Source organism: Molothrus ater, chromosome 12, assembly GCF_012460135.2.
Source record: "Molothrus ater isolate BHLD 08-10-18 breed brown headed cowbird chromosome 12, BPBGC_Mater_1.1, whole genome shotgun sequence".
Classification (NCBI taxonomy): Eukaryota; Metazoa; Chordata; class Aves; order Passeriformes; family Icteridae; genus Molothrus; species Molothrus ater.
Genome location: NC_050489.2, coordinates 19,198,747 through 19,220,275, shown reverse-complemented (window position 1 = coordinate 19,220,275; position 21,529 = coordinate 19,198,747). Strand labels below are relative to the sequence as shown.

General features: G+C 55.2%; 1 protein-coding gene across 1 annotated transcript in view; it reads right to left on the bottom strand.

Annotated features, from left to right (window-relative positions):
• JPH3 (junctophilin 3) overlaps positions 1–21,529 on the bottom strand; it is a 47,988-nt gene that overhangs the window by 10,719 nt on the left and 15,740 nt on the right. Inside the window, exons 3-4 of the mRNA XM_036390118.2 lie at positions 6,727–6,851; positions 1,132–2,051 (exon numbers count right to left, since the gene is read on the bottom strand). Coding sequence (XP_036246011.1) covers positions 1,132–2,051; positions 6,727–6,851 — 1,045 coding nt within the window. The remainder of the gene's footprint in view (positions 1–1,131; positions 2,052–6,726; positions 6,852–21,529) is intronic.

Here is a 21,529-nt window from a genome sequence, read left to right as displayed (position 1 = left end):
CCCAGGCTGCTCCCTCCTCTCTCTGCACCTCGGCTCTGCTGGCAGGTGCTGGAGGAGCAGGGACACTGCAGCCATGGCAAATGTCACCACGCCTCACACACCTCGATGCCTCTCGCCTGAATTTTCAGCCTGACTGACAAATTCATTTCAGTTTCGTGACCAGGCACCATCCTGTGCTCCCCTGACAGGGAGATTTAGCTCCTTCCTGCTAAAATGTCACCTCCTGAGCGTGACAGGTCTTCCATTTCTCCTGGGTAGGTCTGGGGCATCCTCATGGGACACCTCCAGCCCTGCCCTGTGTTTGGCAGGGACAGTTTGGGGCACTGGTGGCTTTTCCAGTGCTCCCAGCAGACCCCATCACCTCTCCTGTCAATGCCAACCAGTGGGAACAACAAGTGAGGAAACTTCTAATGGGAAATCCAGGAATCCTCAAAAAACAAGACTGCAAAAAACCTAAAATCCACCCAGCTCAGCCTTCTAAGGAGGTTCAGCCCTGTCCAGGTCCTGTCTGAGCTGTGATGTCCAACTCAGACCCTCCCTCCCCAGGCAGTTCATTACAGCCCTCACCTCATTAGCCATGGTTAATGGCTCACCCTCCTTGACTTTAAGCCCATTAATTCTGTTCGTGGAGAACAGATTATTCCCTTCCACTCTGCAGCAGCTTTTAAGATCACTCTGTCTTCTCTCCTGAACACCTTCCCAGCAGCCACTTCATGCCCAAAGTGTCCTTATCTCCCCCAAAATGAGGAGCCCAGGGTGAGGTGTCTCACAGGGAGCTGTCCTGGAGCAGCAGGAAGCTCTATGGCCATAACCATAACCCAAGGAAGCATCACCAATGCCTTGCCTGCTCCTGCAGCTTTTCCCACCAAATTCCCAGCAATAATGGATTTTTATTGCTGGCCCAGGGGCTGGGCTGCAAAACTCCATCCTCCAGGGAATGCTCCCAGCACAGTCTGCAGGGAACTCACCACACCAATGTCCAGCAGAGTGGGAGAAGGGAGGAGAGGGGATTCAAGGCACAAACCCACGATAATTCACATTTTCCAAATTTCCCCCCCACCCAACTCCACTGAGCCCCACAACAGCCCCAGGCTTTCAGGCCAGAATTGCAGTCCCAGTGCCCTCACTCACCGTACTGGATTTGAGCGCATCCCCACTGTCCTCTTCAGATTCTAGTGCAACAGGTAAAGATTTCTGTGGCGGGGAGAAGGTTAAGTCCCACCTCAGTAGCCGAGGTTCAGCTTTGTCCCCGAATCTCAGGTTTTCCAGTTTCTGCACCGTGGGCTCGGCAGAGGAAGCTGGCCTGAAATTCTCTTTGTTCTGGGACTTAGACCTCAGTCTCTGAACCCCGAAGCCCCGCTCTTCCCCGTGGTGCTCGTCAGCCACGCTCCTGCAGCCTCCCCCTTTGCTGTAGTGTCTTTTTTGGGTGTGAATCTCTTGCATATAAGAATCCATCCTCATGAGGGGCTTCATCTCCATCTCGTAATTGCTCATCTTCTCCTCGTCCAGCTCAAGCAGCTTGGAGCTCCCTGAGCTGTGGTTGTGGGACCTGTGGTGGGAAGTCCATGAAACCGTGGCTGGGGAATCTGTCCACCTCTCTCTCGGCTTGTGGTTGGAGGCCGAATGTTTGTGTCCCCCGCTCCGACCTCTGTAGTCTTCGGGGCCAGCGGTGGAGCCCAGCTGCCCGCTGCGCATCGTCCCGCTCCTCCCGGCGCGGCTCCCGCCCACCTTCTCTTCGCTCCAGCTGTTGGGGCGCAGGTAATCCCCGCCACGCCCCTCCAGCAACATCTGGATCTCGCCGCCCCTCTCTTCGTCCACCGAGACCTGCCTGGAGAAGTGGGCGCTCTTGTTCCTGCAGGAAGGGCCGAGGGGCGGCGTGGAGCAGGGGCTGGCGGGGAAGCTCTGCAGCGGGCTGTCCTCGGGGGTCAGGTCGGACGGGGTGGTCCCTTTCCGGTACAGCTCGGGGCTCTCTTGCTGCAGGGGCGTCCCGGTGGAGAGGACCTCGATGTCATCGCTCGAGTTCTGCCGCTTCGGCCGCTGGCATTCGAGCCCTTCGGGGGCAGTCGTGGAGAGGAGAGAAGGGAGAGGGGAAGGAAACAGGATTATTTCTGGTGTGCGGATGCCCCGAGGGGTTTTCGTGGCACGGAAAGGGGAGCAGAGGGTTGGGTGGTGGGGAGGAGAGGGGTGGGATTGGGACAGCAGTGTCACAGCTGCTGGCAGCACTGGTGCGACACCAAAGCTGCCCTGAGCCCCACCCTGCAGAACTATGACCAGCATGAGAATGGTTTTCCAGCCCCAGAGGTGTGGAGAAGCCGCCAGCAATGCAGAGCTTCTGGGAAGAGGTTCTGATGGTTTTTTTGGGATCCATCTGACCACATTTCCTATCAGTTTCCCAGCCTGGAAGCTTGGGAAGGGAAATCTGTGACATGGCTGGTGGCACACACCCTGTGCTCTGTGTTTGTGTGTGCTGGGTGACACCGGGACCACCCTGGGTGTGCTGGGTGTAACCGAGATCACCCTGGGTGCCCCAGGGATCACCCCACACCAACAGCCCTCGCCCCCCTCCTGCATGGGAACCACCTCGATTTTCATCTGCCAGGTGTAGGAGGGAAACGGCCACATCTGGGCAGATGTGCAAGAAAAACCCCACAAACCTCACATCTGAGAGCTTTCCTGCCCCACAGAGCCCAGCAGGACATGGAGATTTCCCTGCTCAGCCCCAGGATGGCATGGATGGACAGGGCTGGTTGTTCACGGCCACGTGAGGCCAGCACCCCCCATCCTCCTCATCCCACTGGAGGCTCCTCATTCCTTCAGCTCAGAGACCTCCCAGGCAGGGTCACCCTGGGGATGGGCACCTCAGGAGGGGCTGAATGGCTTCTGCTGCTGGAGGAACACGGAATAAAAACCTCCAACATGTTCATCGCTGATGAAACACCAAACGATTTCAAGCGAGCTAATAGTGGTTAATTCTCCTTTTCCCCTCTCCAGTCATTACCAGCTAAAGCCATGCTAAATTAGGTGAATAATTTGATAAATATATTAAGTGCCTAATGCCCCTGAAATGCATCTAATTGTGATTGCTATGGTGAGACAAGAAACGAGTCTTGAAAAGGGAGAGCTCAATTTTCCTGCCATCGTTTAAAAATGAACGCTCGGCAGCGCCTGCTCAGGTCTCTCCACTTGTGCTGAGCAATTTTCTCTCTTGAATCTTTTTGGGGAGCTGCTGAGATGTGCCTTCACCCCTGCCAGGGTTGGGATACACACAGGGAATTCTGGAGTCCCCATCTCCCCCACTGGCAGGGAGGGAAATAGTGAAGAAACTGCTTGGGTGTCTACCCAAGCAATTTATGGGAAATGGTCTCCTAATGACTCGAGTTTTTGGGATGATACTCACACAGTCCAGCCCTCATTTTTTCCCTGTTTGTATATGGGAGACTGGATCTCCTGGAGTTTATCTAGGGCCCCTGAAAAATCCTGGTGTTGGTGGGAAAATGCTGAGAAGGAGAAAGGTGGAGCTCACCCCTCTGTTTTCCTGCAGAATATCTGTCTCTGGGATAAAGGACAAGATTTTTTGGGGCTGTTTTCCAGTCATTCCTGACCCAGCTACCTTCCAAGATCCCCAATGGGAAGCTGACCACAGAGGGAATAAAGGATTTCATGTGAGAAAGCTGGAAAGCCACCTGTGGGAATGGGCTCACCCTAGGTTTTGGGCTTTATCTTCCCCAGTTCAGGGATTTTGCTGGAATTCCAGGGATTTGCAAGCTTCCTACCATCTCCAAGGCCTCCAGAGCTGATGCCCAGCCTCACAACGAGCCCCAGCCTGGCTACACCCACTGCTGCTGCTCCCAGAGCCCCAGAGCGGGGACAAGAAGCCCCAGAGATGCTCCCCACAGCCACACCAGGGAGATGGCATCAAATCCCCCTCATCCCAAATCTTCCCCAGCCCCAATCCTCACGGGGCTCTGCCTTTCCTGGCTTAATCCCTGGGGCTGGGGCTGTGGGAGGAGCAGGACTGGGGGTGCTGGGGCACATCTGGGGCACAGCTGGGGCACTGCTGCCCCCCAGCCCCGCAGCCCGCAGGGATGGAGGCGTTTCCTTGTGCAGGAACTCCGTGGATGCACCGGGGCCCTTTCGGCACCCGAGGATGTGCAACAATTATCCGGAGCTAAAATTAGCCCCAGGGCACGTGATGTTCCTGGAAGAAGGGTTGTGAGAGCGAAGGAAGATGCAGAGCACCAAATGTGGATTTCCAGAGGGATGGAGGCAGCCGAGCCCGGCCTCCGAGGCTTCAAAGGCAAAGCTGAGGAGCCACGTTTGGGATTTGGGAGCCTCTGGCTCTTTGTGCTGCTGTCTCCAGGGGGGACTCGGTTCTGCAGCACCACCCAAGCCTGGGTGATCCTGCTGTGTGCAGGAATTGGGATTGATGAGCACCTGGAGATGCCCATGGCCGATGGGCATGGGAACCATGGGTGAGAGGGCAGGATACAAAACAGGGATAGTTTTTTTACCTACCAGGAGCTGCAGCTGCCCAGGGGTGCCCAGGGCTGATGCTGAGGTGGGCACAGAGCCCTCTGTGGTGTCCCACAGCATGCACAAACCCCTCTGAGGGGGCACCCAGCACCCTTGGCACTCGCTGTGCCAGGTGGGTGGTACCCACACCCACCTCCCTGCCAGGAACACTTCCAGCACCCAGCATCCCATGGAAAGGGAGTACAGCCAGCACCCAGGGGGTGGGTGGCACTCAGCACCCACCACAGCACGCTGTGGGTGGCACTGGGAACCTGCAGCACCCTGCAAGGGAGCACAGCCAGCACCCAGGGTCCTGAAGGAGGAGGGCACATCCATAACCAACAATTCTGAATATGGGGGGCACATCCAGCACCCAAAATCCTGTACAAGGGAGACAAATCCAACACCCACAATTCTGAATAAGGGGGGCACATCCAGAACCCACGATCCTGTTTAAGGGGAGCACATCCAGAACCCACGATCCTGTGATAGGAGGGCACATCCAGCACCCACAATTCTGAATATGAGGGGCACATCCAGCACCCACAATCCTGTGGAAGGGGGGGCACATCCAGCACCCACAATCCTGTGGAAGGGGGGCCCATCCAGCACCCATATTTCTGAATAACGGGGGCACATCCAGCACCCACAATCCTGTGGCAGGGGGCACATCCAGCACTCAAAATTTTGAATAATGGGGGCACACCCAGCACGCACGATCCTGAGCACGGTGGGCACACGGAGCCCCTGCAATGCCGGCAGTGTGGTGGCAGCTCCCACGCGGCTGTCCCCAGCCTGAGGTGGCAGCTCTGTGGGTGACACAGGCACTCACCTGCCCGAGCGGCTCCGCGGTTGCTGCCAGCCCTCCCGGCACATCTGGGACGCTGTGTTTGGTCTTTAATGCGCTCTAAGTGGAACCGCCTTCCTTCCCTGCCCTCCCCTCCCGCGGCTCACACAACCCCCCAGACAGAGCTCCAGCCACACAAACCCCAGCACGAGTGAAGCGTCACGGCCCCGTCCAGGAGCTAGTAAAAAATGCATTACCTAAAAATATCTTTCCAAGAGGTGATTTAAACCAGCAAAGTCTCCTGGCAGGAGGAAATGGAGATGAGGAACATCTCAGGGCTGGAGAAGCCCCTGGGAGCACGCAGAGAAAGCTCAGATCTGCCGTGTACAGATGGGGCTGGGCAGGAGCAGGGATGGGCGGCTTTGGAGCGGGCTGAGCCTCCTCCCGCAGCCGGGAGATGCGGGGCATGCAGGGGATGCTCGGACCGGCCCTGCCTGGGGATGTGCCCCGGCTCAGGCTGCTGCAGCCCCCAAGCTGAGCCATGGGATGTCCCCGGCCGCCCCCGCAGCTCGGCGAGGCGAGCACCGGGCCGGGCTGGGCCGGCAGAGCCCATGGTCCCTTGTCCCCGAGCTCGGGAGCAGCCCTGAGTCACCGCAGCAGCCCCTGGAGCAATTAAAGCGAGTGAGTAATCCTCGCTGAGCTGGGAGGGGGAGAACAATGACAGCCGCCTCCCGAGGAGGGCTCGGGGCTGGAAAACTTCTCTATAAACACAGCCACACTTTAATTATGATGTTAATTATTACTGGGGGGACTTGGAGCGTCCGCACTCCCAGTCGGCTGCAGACCCCGGCCCGACCCCGGCTCGGCTTTGGCTCCGTCCTCCCCGAGCGTTTGGTGACTAAAAAATGTGACTGAATCAACAAGGAATGGTGAAAATGATTGAAGGAGGGAAGAAAGGAGAGAAGGAAGGAGGGAAGGAAGGAGGGAAGGAAGGATCAAATGTGGATTTTCCCAGTGACTGATTTGCATGGCCGAGGGAAGGGTCAGGTCCCACTGGGTCCAAACTTTCCAAAGCAATCAGGAACTGCACAAACCATGGGTGTAAAGTCAGTGGTGACCTCTGGGATCATCTGTTTTGTATCCAGAGCCCTTGTTGGGCTCTTTCTTTGCAACCACGAAGGGCTTTGAACTAAAAACTTGGGGAGAAAGAGGAAACACTGGGAAAACAGTACTGAACAAGGTGGAACTGCTGGATATGGACAGCTCTGCCCTAAATCTCCCCAAACCTGGTGTTCCATGGAGTTTTCCCCGCCAGGAGCTCCGATGGGGATGGGGAGCTGCAGGCACAGGCTGAGCCTCCAGCCAGGGCAGTCTGGGGCTTTGGGGTGTGTTCAGGGCTGCGAGGGCAGGGCCTGGCAGGGACTGACCGTTCTCCCTGTGCTGGAAGGAAGGTGAGAACTCTTTGGCAGTGATCCTGGCGATCCGCGCTTCCTCCTGCGCTTTCTGCGCCGCCGTCACGGCCGCCTCCGCCTTGGCCCTGGAGTGAGAGGTCCTGCAAGGCAACAGAGACACCAGCACCCCATTAGGCAGCTCCTCCCTGCCGCGGGAAACCCCACATTTCCCCCACAGATTCCTCCAAAACCCTTTGGCTGTGAGGGAGGAGCTGCCAGCAGAGCTTGGGGCTGGCTGGGGAATGGGGGATTTTCCAACACCTTCAGGAGCTGCTCCTCAGCCTGGAAATCACCCAGGAAATTCAGATTTGTTCCCCCAGGGTCCCTCCATCCCATTTCCCACCCCGTCCCAGCAGCCTCTCTGTGCATCTCCCACGAGCCTCCAGGGTTGAATTTAAAGCTGGTTTGGTTGTTTTTTTAACCAAACCCATTTTTTCGGGGATGAAAAAAAAAAAAAAAAAGAACATTTCCACGCCCACCCCCACGTTTTGCGTAAAATGCTGGATGTAAATAAATACTGGGAGCAGAGGTAGGAGCGGGGGGTTCGGCTCTGGAGCCGCCTCCACCATCCCTTCACACATTTTGATCAGGGCACTTTTTCCCTCTGGATCAACAACTGTCCCCTGCACTCGCTGATGATTCCCCAGAGGCTTTTTTTGGCTGGCATTTCATCCCATCACTCAGGATTTACAGCTTCTCTGAGAGCATCCTCCGGAGGTTGCTTTTCCCCTTTTTCCCCTTATCCGAGCTATCCAGGCACTTTCAAAAATTCCTGCTCCCACCCCGGTGCAGGCAGGGTTATAAATAACTCCACTGATTTCTTTTCCCTCCAAAATCAGGCCCTCCATCTCCTTTAATCATTTTTTTTCTGCCTCTCTCTGAATTCCCTCTAATTTCTCGACATCTGCGTGGAGAGGGAGTGCCATTTCTGACAGGCTCCTAAAAATGGAAAACAGGGCCAGGAATGTGCCTGCTTTGGTTGGAAGGGCTGGGGAACAGGGTGTGAGTGTGGCTGTGCTGTCACCTGTGTTTGCTCCTGACACTTCTCAGGTCTCTTTGCTCTAATAAATGCTTTATTCCCAGCCATTGGCTGCTTTGGAGTAGCCCTGGAAGTGAATCCGAGCTGTTTTCCAGAGTTATTGGGGGTGGTGGAGGGGCTGTGGTGATGCTGCTGCAGGCCCTGAGGGTTCTCTGTGATTAATGCACCCGAAAATTGGGTTTAAATGGGTTTTTACCCAGGGCTCTCCCTGCTCAGCACTCAGGTGGGGTCAGAGGAGGGGACAAAGGTGTCACAGCCCATTCCCTGTCAGATATCCCAGGCCTGCTCTTTTAGGAGGAGCTGCAGCAAACTGCTGGGAGAGGAGGTGCACACTGCTCCCATTTTTCATGGAATCATGGAATGGTTTGGGTTGGAAAATACTTTAAAATCCATCTCATTCCAACTCCTGCTGTGGAAAGGGACAACTTCCACTAGTCCAGGTTATTCCAACCTGGCCTTGGGCACTGCCAGGGATCCAGGGGCAGCCACAGCTTCTCTGGGCACCTGTGCCAGGGCCTCACCACCCTCACAGATATTGGGAATTTCTTCCCAATATCCCCTCTAAATCCACCCTTTTTCATCTCCAAGCCATTCCCCCTTGTCCTGTCCCTCCATGCCCTGTCACAGTCCCTCTCCAGGTCTCTTTCCAGCCACATTTTTGTCACCAGCATGCTCTGTGGGAAACACCGGGGCATCAAACCTGTGCATTAAACCATCAGAGCCACCAGGAGGTTAAAATTCAGATTCTGCCTCTCTGAGCTTCTTAAACCTCTGGCATCTTCCAGGGGAGCTTCTCAGGGACGTGGATTTGAATCTCCTCCATCCATTTATCCCCTGGCCTGGAGCTGCCCGGGCTGGGGCTGTCCCTGCCTTGCTGCAGCACTTTCCCAGGTCCCTGCTGGCCCAGCTGAGGATTAACAGTGTCTGTGAGCGCCTGGCCCGTGCTCAGCAGCCAGGATTACACTGTGCTCCTCCCTGGAGAGGCGCCTGGAGCCATCAGCCCTCTCTGCCTGCCAGGGAAGGGGGCTGGAGCGGCAGCCTGTGCCATTCCAGGGGCTGGGACACACGGGGGTGGTGGCAGAGCTGGAGGTGACACTGGAGGAGCCCACACGGAGCCACCACCCCGGGCTGGGCTTCTGGGATGGCCCAGGCTCTGCTCCTCCCTGTGGCACACTGATTGATGGAATCATGGGATCATTGATTCCATGGAGAATGAGCTCCAGGATCAGCAAATCCAACCTGTGACTGATCACCACCTTGTCCCCAGCCCAGAGCACCGAGTGCCACCTCCAGGAATTCCTGGGACACCTCCAGGGATGGGCACTGCAACCCTGCCTGGGCAGTTCCAGTGCCTGGCCACCCCTTCCAGGAAGAAATTCCTGCTGATGTCCAACCTAAATGGATTAAAATAACCATCCCTGGGGGATGGATGCATTTCCATCCCTGGAAGACTCACTCCAAGGACTCCTGGATCTGCTCATCCCCACGGACTCCCAGGATGAGCCTAGAAAGTGCAGGGAATTTTAAAAATGAAAACTTGGAGATTTGGCTCAGAAAAGGTTAAAAATCGATCACATCAATGAAGCCACCTTTGATCCAAAATACACCTGGGGAGGGATGGAAAGCACTGGATTCCCTGGAGCAGAGGGACACACTGGATTCCCTGGAGGACATGGGACACACTGGATTCTCTGGATGACATGGGACACACTGGATTTCTTGGAGGACATGGGACACACTGGATTCCCTGGAGGACATGGGACACACTGGATTCTCGGGATGACATGGGACACACTGGATTCCTTGGAGGACATGGGACACACTGGATTCCTTGGAGCAGAGGGACACACTGGATTCCCCAGAGCACTGCTGATTAATTGTTTGTAAAGCTCCCTGAGACGCTGGCAGGAGTGAAAAGCAGAATTATGGAGATCCATACGTTGCATAATAAAATCCATAAGTATTCCCAAATAAATGCCAGTAATCCAGTTAGTGCTCGCATGACTTTGTCACATCCTAAATTTACCAGCTGTCTCCTTTCTCCACGCCTGCTGCTCGTGGCGTGTGCTAAATCTTAATTCCCACTTAATTGCCTGGAGTTTATTTCCCTGGAAAAGTGGGGTTTTTTCCTCCCTGACACATGGACAGGGCCTGATCTCATCGCTCTGCTCCTCCTTCCCTAAGTGCTGCCATCAATTTTTTCCGGGATGGAGACGCCAAACTGGAGACCACGGTGAAAATAAGGCTGGGGCTTTCCCCATAAAACAGAATTATGGGATGGTTTGGGTTGGAAGAGACCTTAAAGATCATCCTGTTCCTGTGGGCTCATGAGGGGATGGAGGGAAGAGTGATGCAAGAGGAGCTGTTTAATTCCTCCCACCCCTGAGCATCCCCAGCCTCCTCCTCCAGCTGGGATGAATCCAGGAGCCTGGGATAGGGGAAGGTGTCCCTGCCCATGGCAGGGGGGGAATGGGATGGGCTTTAAACTCCTTCCAACCAAAGCATTCCATGGTTCCAGGATTTTACTGTGCTTCACCATCCAAGCTGAGCTGGGGGAAGGTGTTCAGGCCAAGACTGGGATTGGGAAGAGCCAGAGGGGGGAAGACCAGGATGGTTTGTGGCTTTTGAGCCCCCGTTTTGGGTCTGAGGGCAGAGAGTCCCTGCTGGGGCTGGCCTGGAATATTTTATTTATTAATTTTTTGCCAAGCTGACTCACTCTTCTCGGAGGATGAGCGGGCAAGTGGTCAAACTGGCAAGGGGAGCTGGCAGGAGGCAGGGAAAAATCCCAACCAACCAGATTCCCAAAAATCTTTGCAGATCTCCTGTGATTTGGCCAGAGCTGAGAGGGGAAGGGATAATACCTGGGCCTGCTTCCTAATGCCAAGTTTAGCAGCTCCAGCTAATCTATAAGAAGCTGGAATCAACTGATTTGCAAGGAAGAACTTGGCTTTTTAGGAATTCCAGCAGTGACTCTGGGCTGGCTTGGAGTGAGCAAAGAGTGGATCCAAGGGTTCTGCTGCAAAGCCACTGCTGGGGGCTGGTTTAGCCAAAAAGGGGTGAACTCCCAGCAAAACCCTCAGGGATTCAGGAAGGAAGGAAGCAAAATTCAAACCAGGTGAGGCTTGAGAGGTGTTTTGGTTCCAGGAATGCTTTGGCAGGAGAGCAAGTGGGACAAAGTGCTTTAAAATTAGGCTGGAAATTAGAGCGAGTTTGCAGAAGCCCAGAAAGGTTTCAGAGCTGGGAATGTGACACCTGGAATTGCCAGGATGGCACCTGGAGCCACGAGAAACCTGGATCACTGGTTATTCCTTCTCCATTCACTGTTTGAATCCATCCAGGGGAGGGATTTGCCCCCTTAATTCCTATTTTTCCAGTGTTTTTGTACAGAAAATACATTCCAATAAAAACCAGGCAGCAGACACTGAGCAAACTCATGCTTGGGGTCTGTGCTGAACACAGAGAGAAATCCACATTATTGGGAATGTTAAAAAGCATCCTATGGGTAAGATTTCTGGGAAAGAAGGTCTGTTTCCCAAAATCCATATGGCAGCTCTGGCTGCTCTTTTCCAAGCAAACTTCTCGTTTCCCTGACCCCAAAGCCTGGCTGAGGGAAGGATGAAATTCCTGCTTTATTGCTGGGATCCTGCGCAGGGATGGAGATGCTCAGCCCTCCTCCACCCCACACCCAGAGCTCTCCCATTATCCCCACTCCAACAGGAGCACCACCAGGCTGCAACAAGTCCCAAACCCTTTCTGCCCCATGAAAGGACCCCGTGGTCCCTATTTTTGTGGAAAACCTGGAAACTGGCACATTTCCCACAGGCTTCTCTGGGAGTGGTGAGGATGGAGTTAAGCTGGCAGTGAGCTCATCCCTAATGAACAGCCTCAAGTTTTCCTAAGGGGCCAGGTTGGCTCCATCTGATGCACTTTGTCTCCAGGTCAATACTTCATCAGGCAGCTTTGGGGCCGGTTTTTTTTCCTCTTTAAATGCATCTTTATCTTCCTATAGGAGGGAATGTTTTCTCTGCCTCCATTTCGGAGCTTCATGTATTTTTCAAAGGGCAAAATTCAATTAAAACACACGCCAGCTGCAAGGAAATACTTCAGGAAAAATTCAGAGAGAGCATTTGCAGGGTGTGTGAGACTCTCTCATCCAAACCCCGGGGTCAGGAAAGCCTTGGGATGCACCTTGTCCTGGGGAGGGATGGCTGGATGAAGGAGAAAAAAGAGATTTTCTGGAAAACCCAGGCTGGCGTGAGGCTGGGAAGGGATGGCTGGATGAGGTGAGGAAAAGGAGATTTTCAGTGCAGCTTCCCCAGCGGGAATCCCTCGGCTGTGCGGGCTCCACGGGGATTGTTTTCCAGTCCCTGTGGCACAGCAGGATCCAGCCCTGGTTGCATCCAGCGAGGAACACAAAGCACCGGTCCCCGGGGGATGGATGCCAGCCCCGAGCCCTGGGGACGCTGGTGCGGCTCTGCCGAGGATTTGGGACCGCTCGGGAATGGGGCAGGACAGGCGGTCCCAGCTCCCAAACCCTGCGCTCGATCGCTGCAACAACGCCGGGAGGCTCTGCCTGCTCCGGGCAGCCAGGAGGGGAGGCTTGGCTGGGCTTCGTGCTCTCCTAGATGGGACAAATTGGGACTGAATTATTAATAACCACTGCAGACTGTCTGGTTTCCACCTCTGCGGGAGCCTCTCTGATTTAGGGCACAGCTGCAGTGCCCATCCTGCCTCCCTTTCCCATGCCAGGGGCTCCTCCGGGCACCGCGTCCCGCATCCATGCCCCGGAGGGCCGGGATGAGCGCAGCCCGGAGCCAGGCTCTGTCTAGACACGGCCCCGAGGGAACGGGGAGATGGCAGCAATTAACAACCTGTTTGTTATTTTCCCTATCTGGCGTTTATTACCCCGATCCAAACCCGCTCCTAATTCCAGCCTGGCTCTTCCCACAGCTCTCGCGGCTTCCCTGTTATTGCAGCAGGCTCTCCGGGAGCGATTTGTGCAGGCAGCGGCACCGCGCTGGTCCTCAGGGGGTGCAATATTAGACACACCAATTAGCTGGCTCTGGAGAAATTCCCATTTACCTGCTCAGCGCAGGCGTTTTTCCCAGCCTGCTCCCTCCGTCTGCTTTTCCCTCTGTTTCCCCCTCTCCCCCCCTCCCCGACCATGGCTGGAATTCTTAATTAAGGGGAAAAAAGCTGCTTAATGTGACCTCTGACATGACGTAATGCAGCCCTGAACGTCTGCTCGGGCTCTTTGCAGCCAGACACGGAGCAGGTGCTGTGCATAGCAAAGAGAGAGGCAGCCTTGGCAGCTCCAGATGGAGATTTTGGGATGGGAGCGTGGATGGATCACCCCTGGGCTCTGAGGAGGGGCAGGAAAGCTCCCAGCAGTGGCAGGGAAGGTTGGGAGAGGCTGGGATGGATGGAATGGTGATGGCACACTCTGAAAAAATGGCTCTGGAAGTCACCTCTCAAGAGAATTAAGGAAAAATAAACACTCAAACCCTTTAATCCTGGGGAAAATAAAATCCCCTCAATGTGTTTGTTGCTGCCCAAGAAAGCAAATTAGAGAGAAGCACGGAAAATGTTGTGGTCAAGAGGCCAAACCCAAGTTTCCCTGTAGTTTTACAGCAGGAAATGTCACTTTAGAGGGGGGAAATCATTCCCAAGACCGCTGGGAAAGCTCGTGGACAGCTGGGACATGGAATGCTCCAGGTCTCCCAAATTCAGGGGGACAGGGCTGGAGCCAGGTCCTGTTTAGGTCACTGCTCCAGGCACCCGAGCCAGAGCCTTCCCCACCTTTATATTTTTGGAGTTACAAATGGGGAGTGAATTCACCGAGGGATATTTTGCCATTTTACACTGAAATTTCATTTTTTAATCCAAGTAAGGGGGAAAAAAAAGTATCCCAAGCTATGTCCTGGTGTCCTGTGCCTTGCCTTGGAGTGGCTAAAAGGAGTTTTGTTGGAGAACTGAATTCACAACATGGAAAGGTGCAAAATCTCAGCGACTGGGGGGACAGGGATGGGCCATGTCCCCCAAATTCAGGGAGAAACAGCTCAAACCACATCCCTGAGCTAGGTCATTCCCAGTGGAGAAAGATGAGAGCATCAAATGCCAGGATTGCCTCCAGCTCACCTTCATCCCACCATCCCAAAAAGGATTTATTTATTTTAGCTCTGTTTTTGCCAAACAAAAAATGCCAACAAAATCCAAATCCATCGACTTTAAAAGGCTGGGCCAGGTGGAGCTGGTACCCAGAGGCACATCTGGCACCAGGATGCTCCCAGTATCTCCCTGGCCAAGGAACACATGGAATAAGCAGGGCCAGGCAGATTCCTGCATTTCCCTTCCTTTTAACTTTGTGCCCCCAGCAAGGACAGAGCTGATGGGCTTTGCAGGGAGATGATGCCCTGGGTGTTATCTACAGCTGGCCAGAAAATCAACATCTGGAGAGGGAGCCTCATCCCTGGCCATCTGTCACTTGGAGTGGAGCTCTGCAGGAGGCAGGTGAGTGAGAACACCAGGGGTGGCTTTGAGGCCACTGTCCCCCCTGAGGTCTGGCCTCTCTCCGCTTTGCCTTCCTGGGGCACAAATCCCCCAGTCCCCCTCACCTGCCCAGCCCTGGTGGGTTCAGGCAGGAGGGAGAGGGGCTGGAGGTGTCCCCAGGGCTCTGTCACCCCTTTGTGGGGCAAGTGGTGGCCCCAGCCCTGGTGACTGTGGGGAGAAAAAGAAGAAATCCTCCCCATTGCCACAGCAAGGAGCATCTCCTGCCTGCCTCACGCTCCAGAGCCCACCCAGCACCAGCCACTTCCCTCATCCCAGCTGCCTGCATGGGGCTTTGAGCCCCAAAATCAGCTGCACCCCCCAAAATCTCACTTTTCCTACCCCCATCTAGAGTTGTGACTTTCTTAGTCACAACTCTAAAGGGATAATCAGTCAGATCCATGGGTTAAATCCCCCTGGGATTTTCAGGGGGGAAATTTGCTTAGTGGGGTCTACAGTCAAATCCTTTAATTTCCTGGATTAGGAAGTCAGGACAGCATGCCATTTGTCCTGTGGGGAGGAGGTGACAGAAACCTCATTGCTTGGGGCTTTTCAAACCTGAATAAGAGAGAGGAGGGCCTGGAAGAGCCCAGCCCCGTTCCCTGTGCTGCCCCCAGCATCCCAAACTCGGGGGAAGGAAAACCAGTGAGGAAAACCAGCAAGGAAAAGAATAATTTGGCTCAGCTCTGTGTTTTCCTCCTGATATTAATTTTGCCTCTCCCCGGGGAGGAAAGGGTGTGGGGAGGGACAAGGATGGGATGTTGGGGATGTTGGGGATGTTGCTGAAGGGAAGAGGGTGGGAACACAACCAGGAAACCCAAAATGGGAGCTGGGAGAAGAAAAAAGCACGGAGACCTCTCTCACCAGCTGGGAAAGCAGCACAGAGACCCCAGCCCTTCCCCTGGGTTCTTCTCCACCCGCAAATTTTGGGATGCAGCATCCCTGGGACACGGCAGGGACACGGCTGGGGGGTTTGGAGAGGGAGGGGTGGGCTCGGTCCGGCCCTGGGACTGGGTGTCCCAGCATCCTCCCCACCCCTGCGAGGGTGAGGATGAGGATGGAGAGGACAGCAGCTGCCAGGGGAGGGATCTCTCCTTCCCTGCCCAAAATCCCGGGGAAAAGCAGCGCTGCAGTTTCGTTGAGCAGGAAAAGGAAAAACAGCAGAAAGGAAAAGGAAAAGCAGCAGCAACGAAAAGCAGGGGCTGCTGGGTTTGTGTGGCTGTTTTTGGTGTATTTTGCTTTCCCTGCCCGTGTGATGAAGGGCTGCTCCACCCAAAGCAACAGCGAGAGGCTCCATCACTTTGTGCCGGGCAGGCGGGAGATTCCTGGGGGATCTCCGGGGGCTGGAATGGTCCCGCTCCCCTCCGGGAAGGGCTGGATTAAATGAATTCGGATGATCCGCACTGCGATGGGCTGCGGTGCGATGCCAGGGAGGAGGAGGAGGAGGAGGAGGAGGAGGAGGAAGAGGAGCCGGCAGCTTCTCCTTTCCCCGTGCTGCCCCCGCCTCCTGCCCGGCGCTCCGGGGCAGCCCCTTCCCTCCCATGGCAGCGCCGCCTGCCAGCCCTGAGTCACCTCCCGTCCTCCCCTGCCAGCCCGTGCCACCCTCCCTGTCCCCTCCATCTGCTGTCCCCGCACAGGTGACCGCTGCTGGCACCGCTCCCCCATCCCGGCTCTGCCCTGCTGCATCCCAAACCCCCTCTCCTGCTCCGTTCTCTGGCTGAGCCATCCCTCCGGCATCCCAAGTACCCCTCCTGCATCCCAAATGCCCTCCTGCACCCCAAACCCCCTCTCCTGCTCCGTTCTCTGGCTGAGCCATCCCTCCGGCATCCTAAATCCCCTTTCCTGCTCCGTTCTCTGGCTAAGCCGCTCCTCCTGCATCCCAAATGCCCCTCCTGCATCCCAAATGCCCCTCCTGCATCCCAAATACCCCTCCTGCATCCCAAATGCCCCTCCTGCATCCCAAATGCCCCTCCTTCATCCCAAATCCCCCTCCTGCACCCCAAATCCCCTCCTGCACCCCAAACCCCCTCTCCTGCTCCATTCTCTGGCTGAGCCGTGCCTCCAGCTGTGCTCGGCTGTGGGGTTGTCACAGAGCACCGCGTTTGGGAGGTCTCTGCTGGCGGGGACAGGGACAGAGCCACGGGGACAGTGAGAATCCGACGGGCTGGAATGTTTGTGCCAGCCCAGCAAAGCTGGGAATGGTTTTGGGAATGTTTGTCACACATCTGGGCCGTGGATTTGGGATGTTCTGGCTCATGTTCAGCTCGCTGGAGAGGGAAGGGGTGGGAATGGCCAAGCTGGGGTCAGAGGTGTGGGTGAGGGATGGGAGGGCAATGAAAACCAAAACCCCACTGAGCTGCTCTGCCAGGAGTACAAATGACCCTGCTGAGGTTTTCCCTGCTGGATTTCCTCGCAAATCCTCATCCCTACCAAAGGGATTCATTGTCCAGCCTGGCCCTGCCCTGGAGGCTGCACCCCGGGGTGGGGTGGCTGCTGGGGACACACCGAGCTGGCCCTGCACAAACCCGGAGGCTGCTCCTGACTTTTGACACGGCCACAAAAGGGCTTAAGGCTGCAAATCCCGTCTGAGCAGGAAGTTATTAAATTGGCATGGCCGGAGCACGTCCACAGTCACGGTGCTCACATCGCATCGCATCCCGCAGGAGCCGCCCGAGGGCAGGGAGGGAGGGAGGGAGGGAGGGAGGGATAAACGGGACACTCCGGGATGGCAGAGCCCGGGCTGGAGGTGGGAATGCGCCTGCCGGGAGCCACAGGTGTCCTTGTCATCCCGGCTCGGGGGACACACCCCCAGCAGCAGCGATCCTAATGGCATCCCCTGAGCCCTGGCAGGAGCGGGGAGGGAGGAGGCAGGGAAGTGGCAGGGAAGGAGGGAAAGCTCAGTACCAGCAGCAGCAGAGCCCGGTGGAGGCTGCCAGCCCAGGCTCTGCTCCTCTTGGGTTGCACAGGGGAGGTTTGGGGCAGGGAGGGCTGGGGGAACAAGGAGAAGGTGCTGAGAGCAGAATCACCTCCTGCCCCAGCCGCTGCCAGCCTTGGAGTCACCTCCATCCACCCTCTGAGGGGTCCCTCCCTGACCCTTGGTATCCCTCAAGGAAAGGATGGAGGAGAGACCAGGAAGGGATGGAGGGAGCGCACTCACCCCACACGAGGCCTGGGGAATCCTGGTGATGCCCTCAGTGACCCCACCAGGGCCCAGCTCATGGGCTGAGGTGACTCCTGCAAATCCCCAGCTCCAGCTGCTGGCAGGGCCTCAGAAGGGAACAGCAGCACTTCTCCAAAGGGACATGAGCAGAGGAATCCTCACTGGACTCAAAATTTCCCAGAGAGGAGCTGGTGAGAGTCCCTGCCCCACCTGGGCATCAGCTCAGCCCATCCCTGCAGCCAGCTCAGCTCTGCCCCATCCTGGCTTTGTGTGTCCCTGCTGTCCTGACCCAAGGAAGGGGACACAAAACCCTTTTGGGACCATTAACCCCCACCCCTCCTCTTCCTCCTCCTCCTCCTTGTCCCTCTCCATCCTCAGCAGGAGCCCCTGGGGCAGCACGAGGCAGGATTGAGGTCAGCACCCCCAGGCACCCAAAGAGCAGCAGCAGCAGCCCGAAATCAAAGGCAGCCCAGACAATGGCAGAGCTGCGGGCTCAGGCCCGGCACAGCATTAAGCAGCAGCATCACCGGGGCCGGGAGAGCCGGTGGGGACATTACCGGGGCTGGGGAGGGCCTGTGGGGACATTACTGAACACAAATACACTTTCACATGCATTATTTTACAGACTCCTGTGACTCTCAGAGCAGGGCTGCAGCAGCTCTGCTTTTCTCTGGGTTTGCCTGAGCTGTGTTTCCATTTTTCTCATTTTTCTCACAAAAATGCCTCTTTGGCTCTAAGAACCTCCTGCACTTTGCTGCTCGACCTCAGCCCTGGCTGCAGCATCCTCAGGGAGCGTCCAGGCTGAGTGCAAACATCCCCCTTCTCCCCTCCTCACTGCCAGGTTGTCTTTATTTCCTTCCTTTTCCTATTTCCCTCCAGTTTCCCTGGCTGGAGTTGAGTGACACTGTGCTAATTTGTGGCCCAGCTCCTCCTGAGACTCTGGAGCTTTAATTATATTTTTCTCCTGGCTGGTGCAAGGCTGGGCTATAATTATGCCAGGGAGAGCATTACTTAGGAGTGACCTGGGAGCAGCATTCCCTCTGGGAGCCAGGGCACTGGCTGCTCCCAGGAATTCTCATTTAAGGTGCTGGGCAGCAGATCCCCCACTCTGGAGAGGAGTGAAGTGTTTGCCACGTGCCACCCATTCCTGGGACTCATCCAGGGATGGTTCCTCCTCCATAACCAGCCCAGCCACTAATTACAAACCCCTGAAATGGGGTTACACTAGTTACAAACCCCTGAACTGTGGAAGCAGGATAGATGAAGGGTCTCTTTGAGCTGCCATCACCCATCCTGGAGAGCTGGAGTCAGCCCTGATCTCCCCTGACATTCCCTGTGCACCCATCCCTCCCAGCAGGTGGCTGTGCCAAAAACCAGGGGCTGGGCTCAGCTCCCTGGCCCACCTTTGTTACCTGGATATTTTATTTTAGTGGATGATGACGCACCAGAGCCTAATTGACAGCCTGAGGTGTCAATTAGCACTAATGAGATGGGGCTCGGGGTGTCCAGTGCATCCCTCATCCTTCCAGGGTGGCAGCAGAAAGAGTGCAGGCTCTTGGCTGATTGGAGAGGGAATGAAGATCTCCCAGAGCACTCAGAGAACACCCTGAACGTTCCTTTTAAACAGGCTGGGGAAGAGCTCCCCCCTTGTCCCCCTCTGAAAGCTGTCATGGAATCATGGAAAGATTTGGGTTAGAAGGGACCTTAGAGTTCATCCAGTGCCACCCCTGCCATGGGCAGGGACACCTCCCCTGTCCTGGGCTGCTCCAAACTTTCTCCAGCTGCTACCAACAGCAGTTCCTCACCCTCATCCACATCCCTTCCTCCCTGCTCACTTCACCTGAACAATTCCAGAGGATCAGAGGGAATTTTGTGCTCTCCCATTTAAATTACAGCAAAGAACATTTAGGAGAATCTCCTCTCAAGCCTAAAAGCCTAAAAGAAATCCCCTAAAGGTGCAGATATCACTGTGCTCTGCTCACACTCCACCAACTTTAGGAAAGCAATTTACTTGTCTCCAGCACACTGTTTTTAGCCTACTTTCCTCAGGAAATGGGGCTCACTCCTGTGATTGTGCTGTTTATATATCTATATGCCATCACTCCCACACTAATAACTTTTGAACGTGTTGGCCAATTCCAACCAAATCTGACAGAGCGGCAGAGTTTTCAAAAATACTGAATTCTTACAAATTTAATGAAAGCCGTGGGTGGGCACATATTTTATTTTTTTTTTCCCCACCAAGGGAAAGGCTGCAGAGTGAACTCAGACAGAAAAGAATACACACACACAGCCACTCCAGGTGCTGGGAAATTGGAGTTTCTGTTGGCATTAGAGGGGGGATATTCCACCCCTGAGCCCCAAAACCTCGGGAATGAGCCCCAGGATTCTCCCCCAGCTCTGCTTTGTGGCATTTGGACGATGCAGTTTGGTGTGGGCACTGCAGGGGAGGCTTCCTTCATTAGGAAGCTTTAAAATTAAATCGGACTAAGATTAATAAGAAAGCTTTTCCAGCTGGATCTCAGTCTGTAAAACCTTGCTCTGCTCTGGTTCTGCAGGCTCAGGGACTCTGCCAAAAGCCTCAGGAGGGGGGAGAGCTCGAGCTGAGGGATTGGAGGTTTCAGACAAAGCGGTTTAAGGTAAAAGAGCAGAGATTTACATGGGATATTGGGAAGGAATCCTTCCCTGGACCCACCTAATCCCATCCATCTCCACTCTCCATCCTCTACCCTCCACTCCCCAGCCTCCCTGGGAGGGCAGGGAGCTGCTCACAACTGGCATTCCTGACTCGATTTTTTCCCCTTCTCCCCCATAATTAGAGGTGGAATATTACATGTCAAGAGCTCATTAAGCATCTCTTCCAATCCCACTCTCATGATGGTCCAAGATCATCACCACTGGGGGACTGAGGATGCTCAGGTTCTCAGACCCAGCATCCCATGGCAGAATGGAGCTGCACATTTCCAGAATCCATCCCACATCTCACTGGAGCTCCACATTTCCAGCATCCATCCCCCAGCTCACTGGAGCTGCACATTTCCAGGATCCATCCCCCAGCTCACTGGAGCTCCACATTTCCAGCATCCATCCCACAGCTCACTGGAGCTCCACATTTCCAGCATCCATCCCCCAGCTCACTGGAGCTCCACATTTCCAGGATCCATCCCCCAGCTCACTGGAGCTCCACATTTCCAGGATCCATCCCCCAGCTCACTGGAGCTCCACATTTCCAGGATTGCAGCCTTTCGAGGCATTGCCATCCATCCCCAGACCACAGGGGAAGATCTGGCCTTCCCACTGCTCTGCAGTCTGCTTCCTACCTGCCATTCTAGTGGGATTTTCCATTTTTTTTCCCAACCATCAGCTCGAAAACATCATCAAGACCAAATGTGCTCCCAAAGCAGGCCCGGGAGGCTCATTCATATTGCAGATAAGCCCTTGGCAGACGTGCTGATAAAGATTTCAAGTGTGACTCTGCATACAAATATTCCAGGCCCAACAATTAATCCAGCACAGGAGGCTGAGGAGGTACCTGGGTTTTTCCCCTAACCCCAGCCCTTTTTTCCCAGCCTGGCTGCTAAATATAGCTCTTGTTCAGGAAACAGAAAGGAATGACATGCTCTAATAAACCACCCCAAAATGTGATACAAAGAGCCCTGAATTCTCCAGAGGAGCTTTTCCTCCTCACCTCACTGCTGGTCTGGGAGCTCCCTGCAAGGCACAGAGCTCCAGGTGCCTTTTGGGAGCCAGCTACAGGGTGCTTGAGCTGGCCCTGCTTTGAGCTGGGACCTTCTTTCAGTTTAAATTAGACATGGCTCATTTTCCCCTTCCCTCCTGCTGGTTTTCAGCAGATCCCAGCTCTGGACCTCAGAGCAGTTCCACGAGGGCTGCCCAGGGAGAAGGGGCATTGTAGGGCACCCAGATCTGCTGTTTTCCAGCAGAGCCTCCCCAGGCCTGAAGCCACATATTGGACTGGTTTTCCACTCAAAAACCCTTTTGAGAATGGAAATAGCTGGGAAACCTCCCAGCACAGG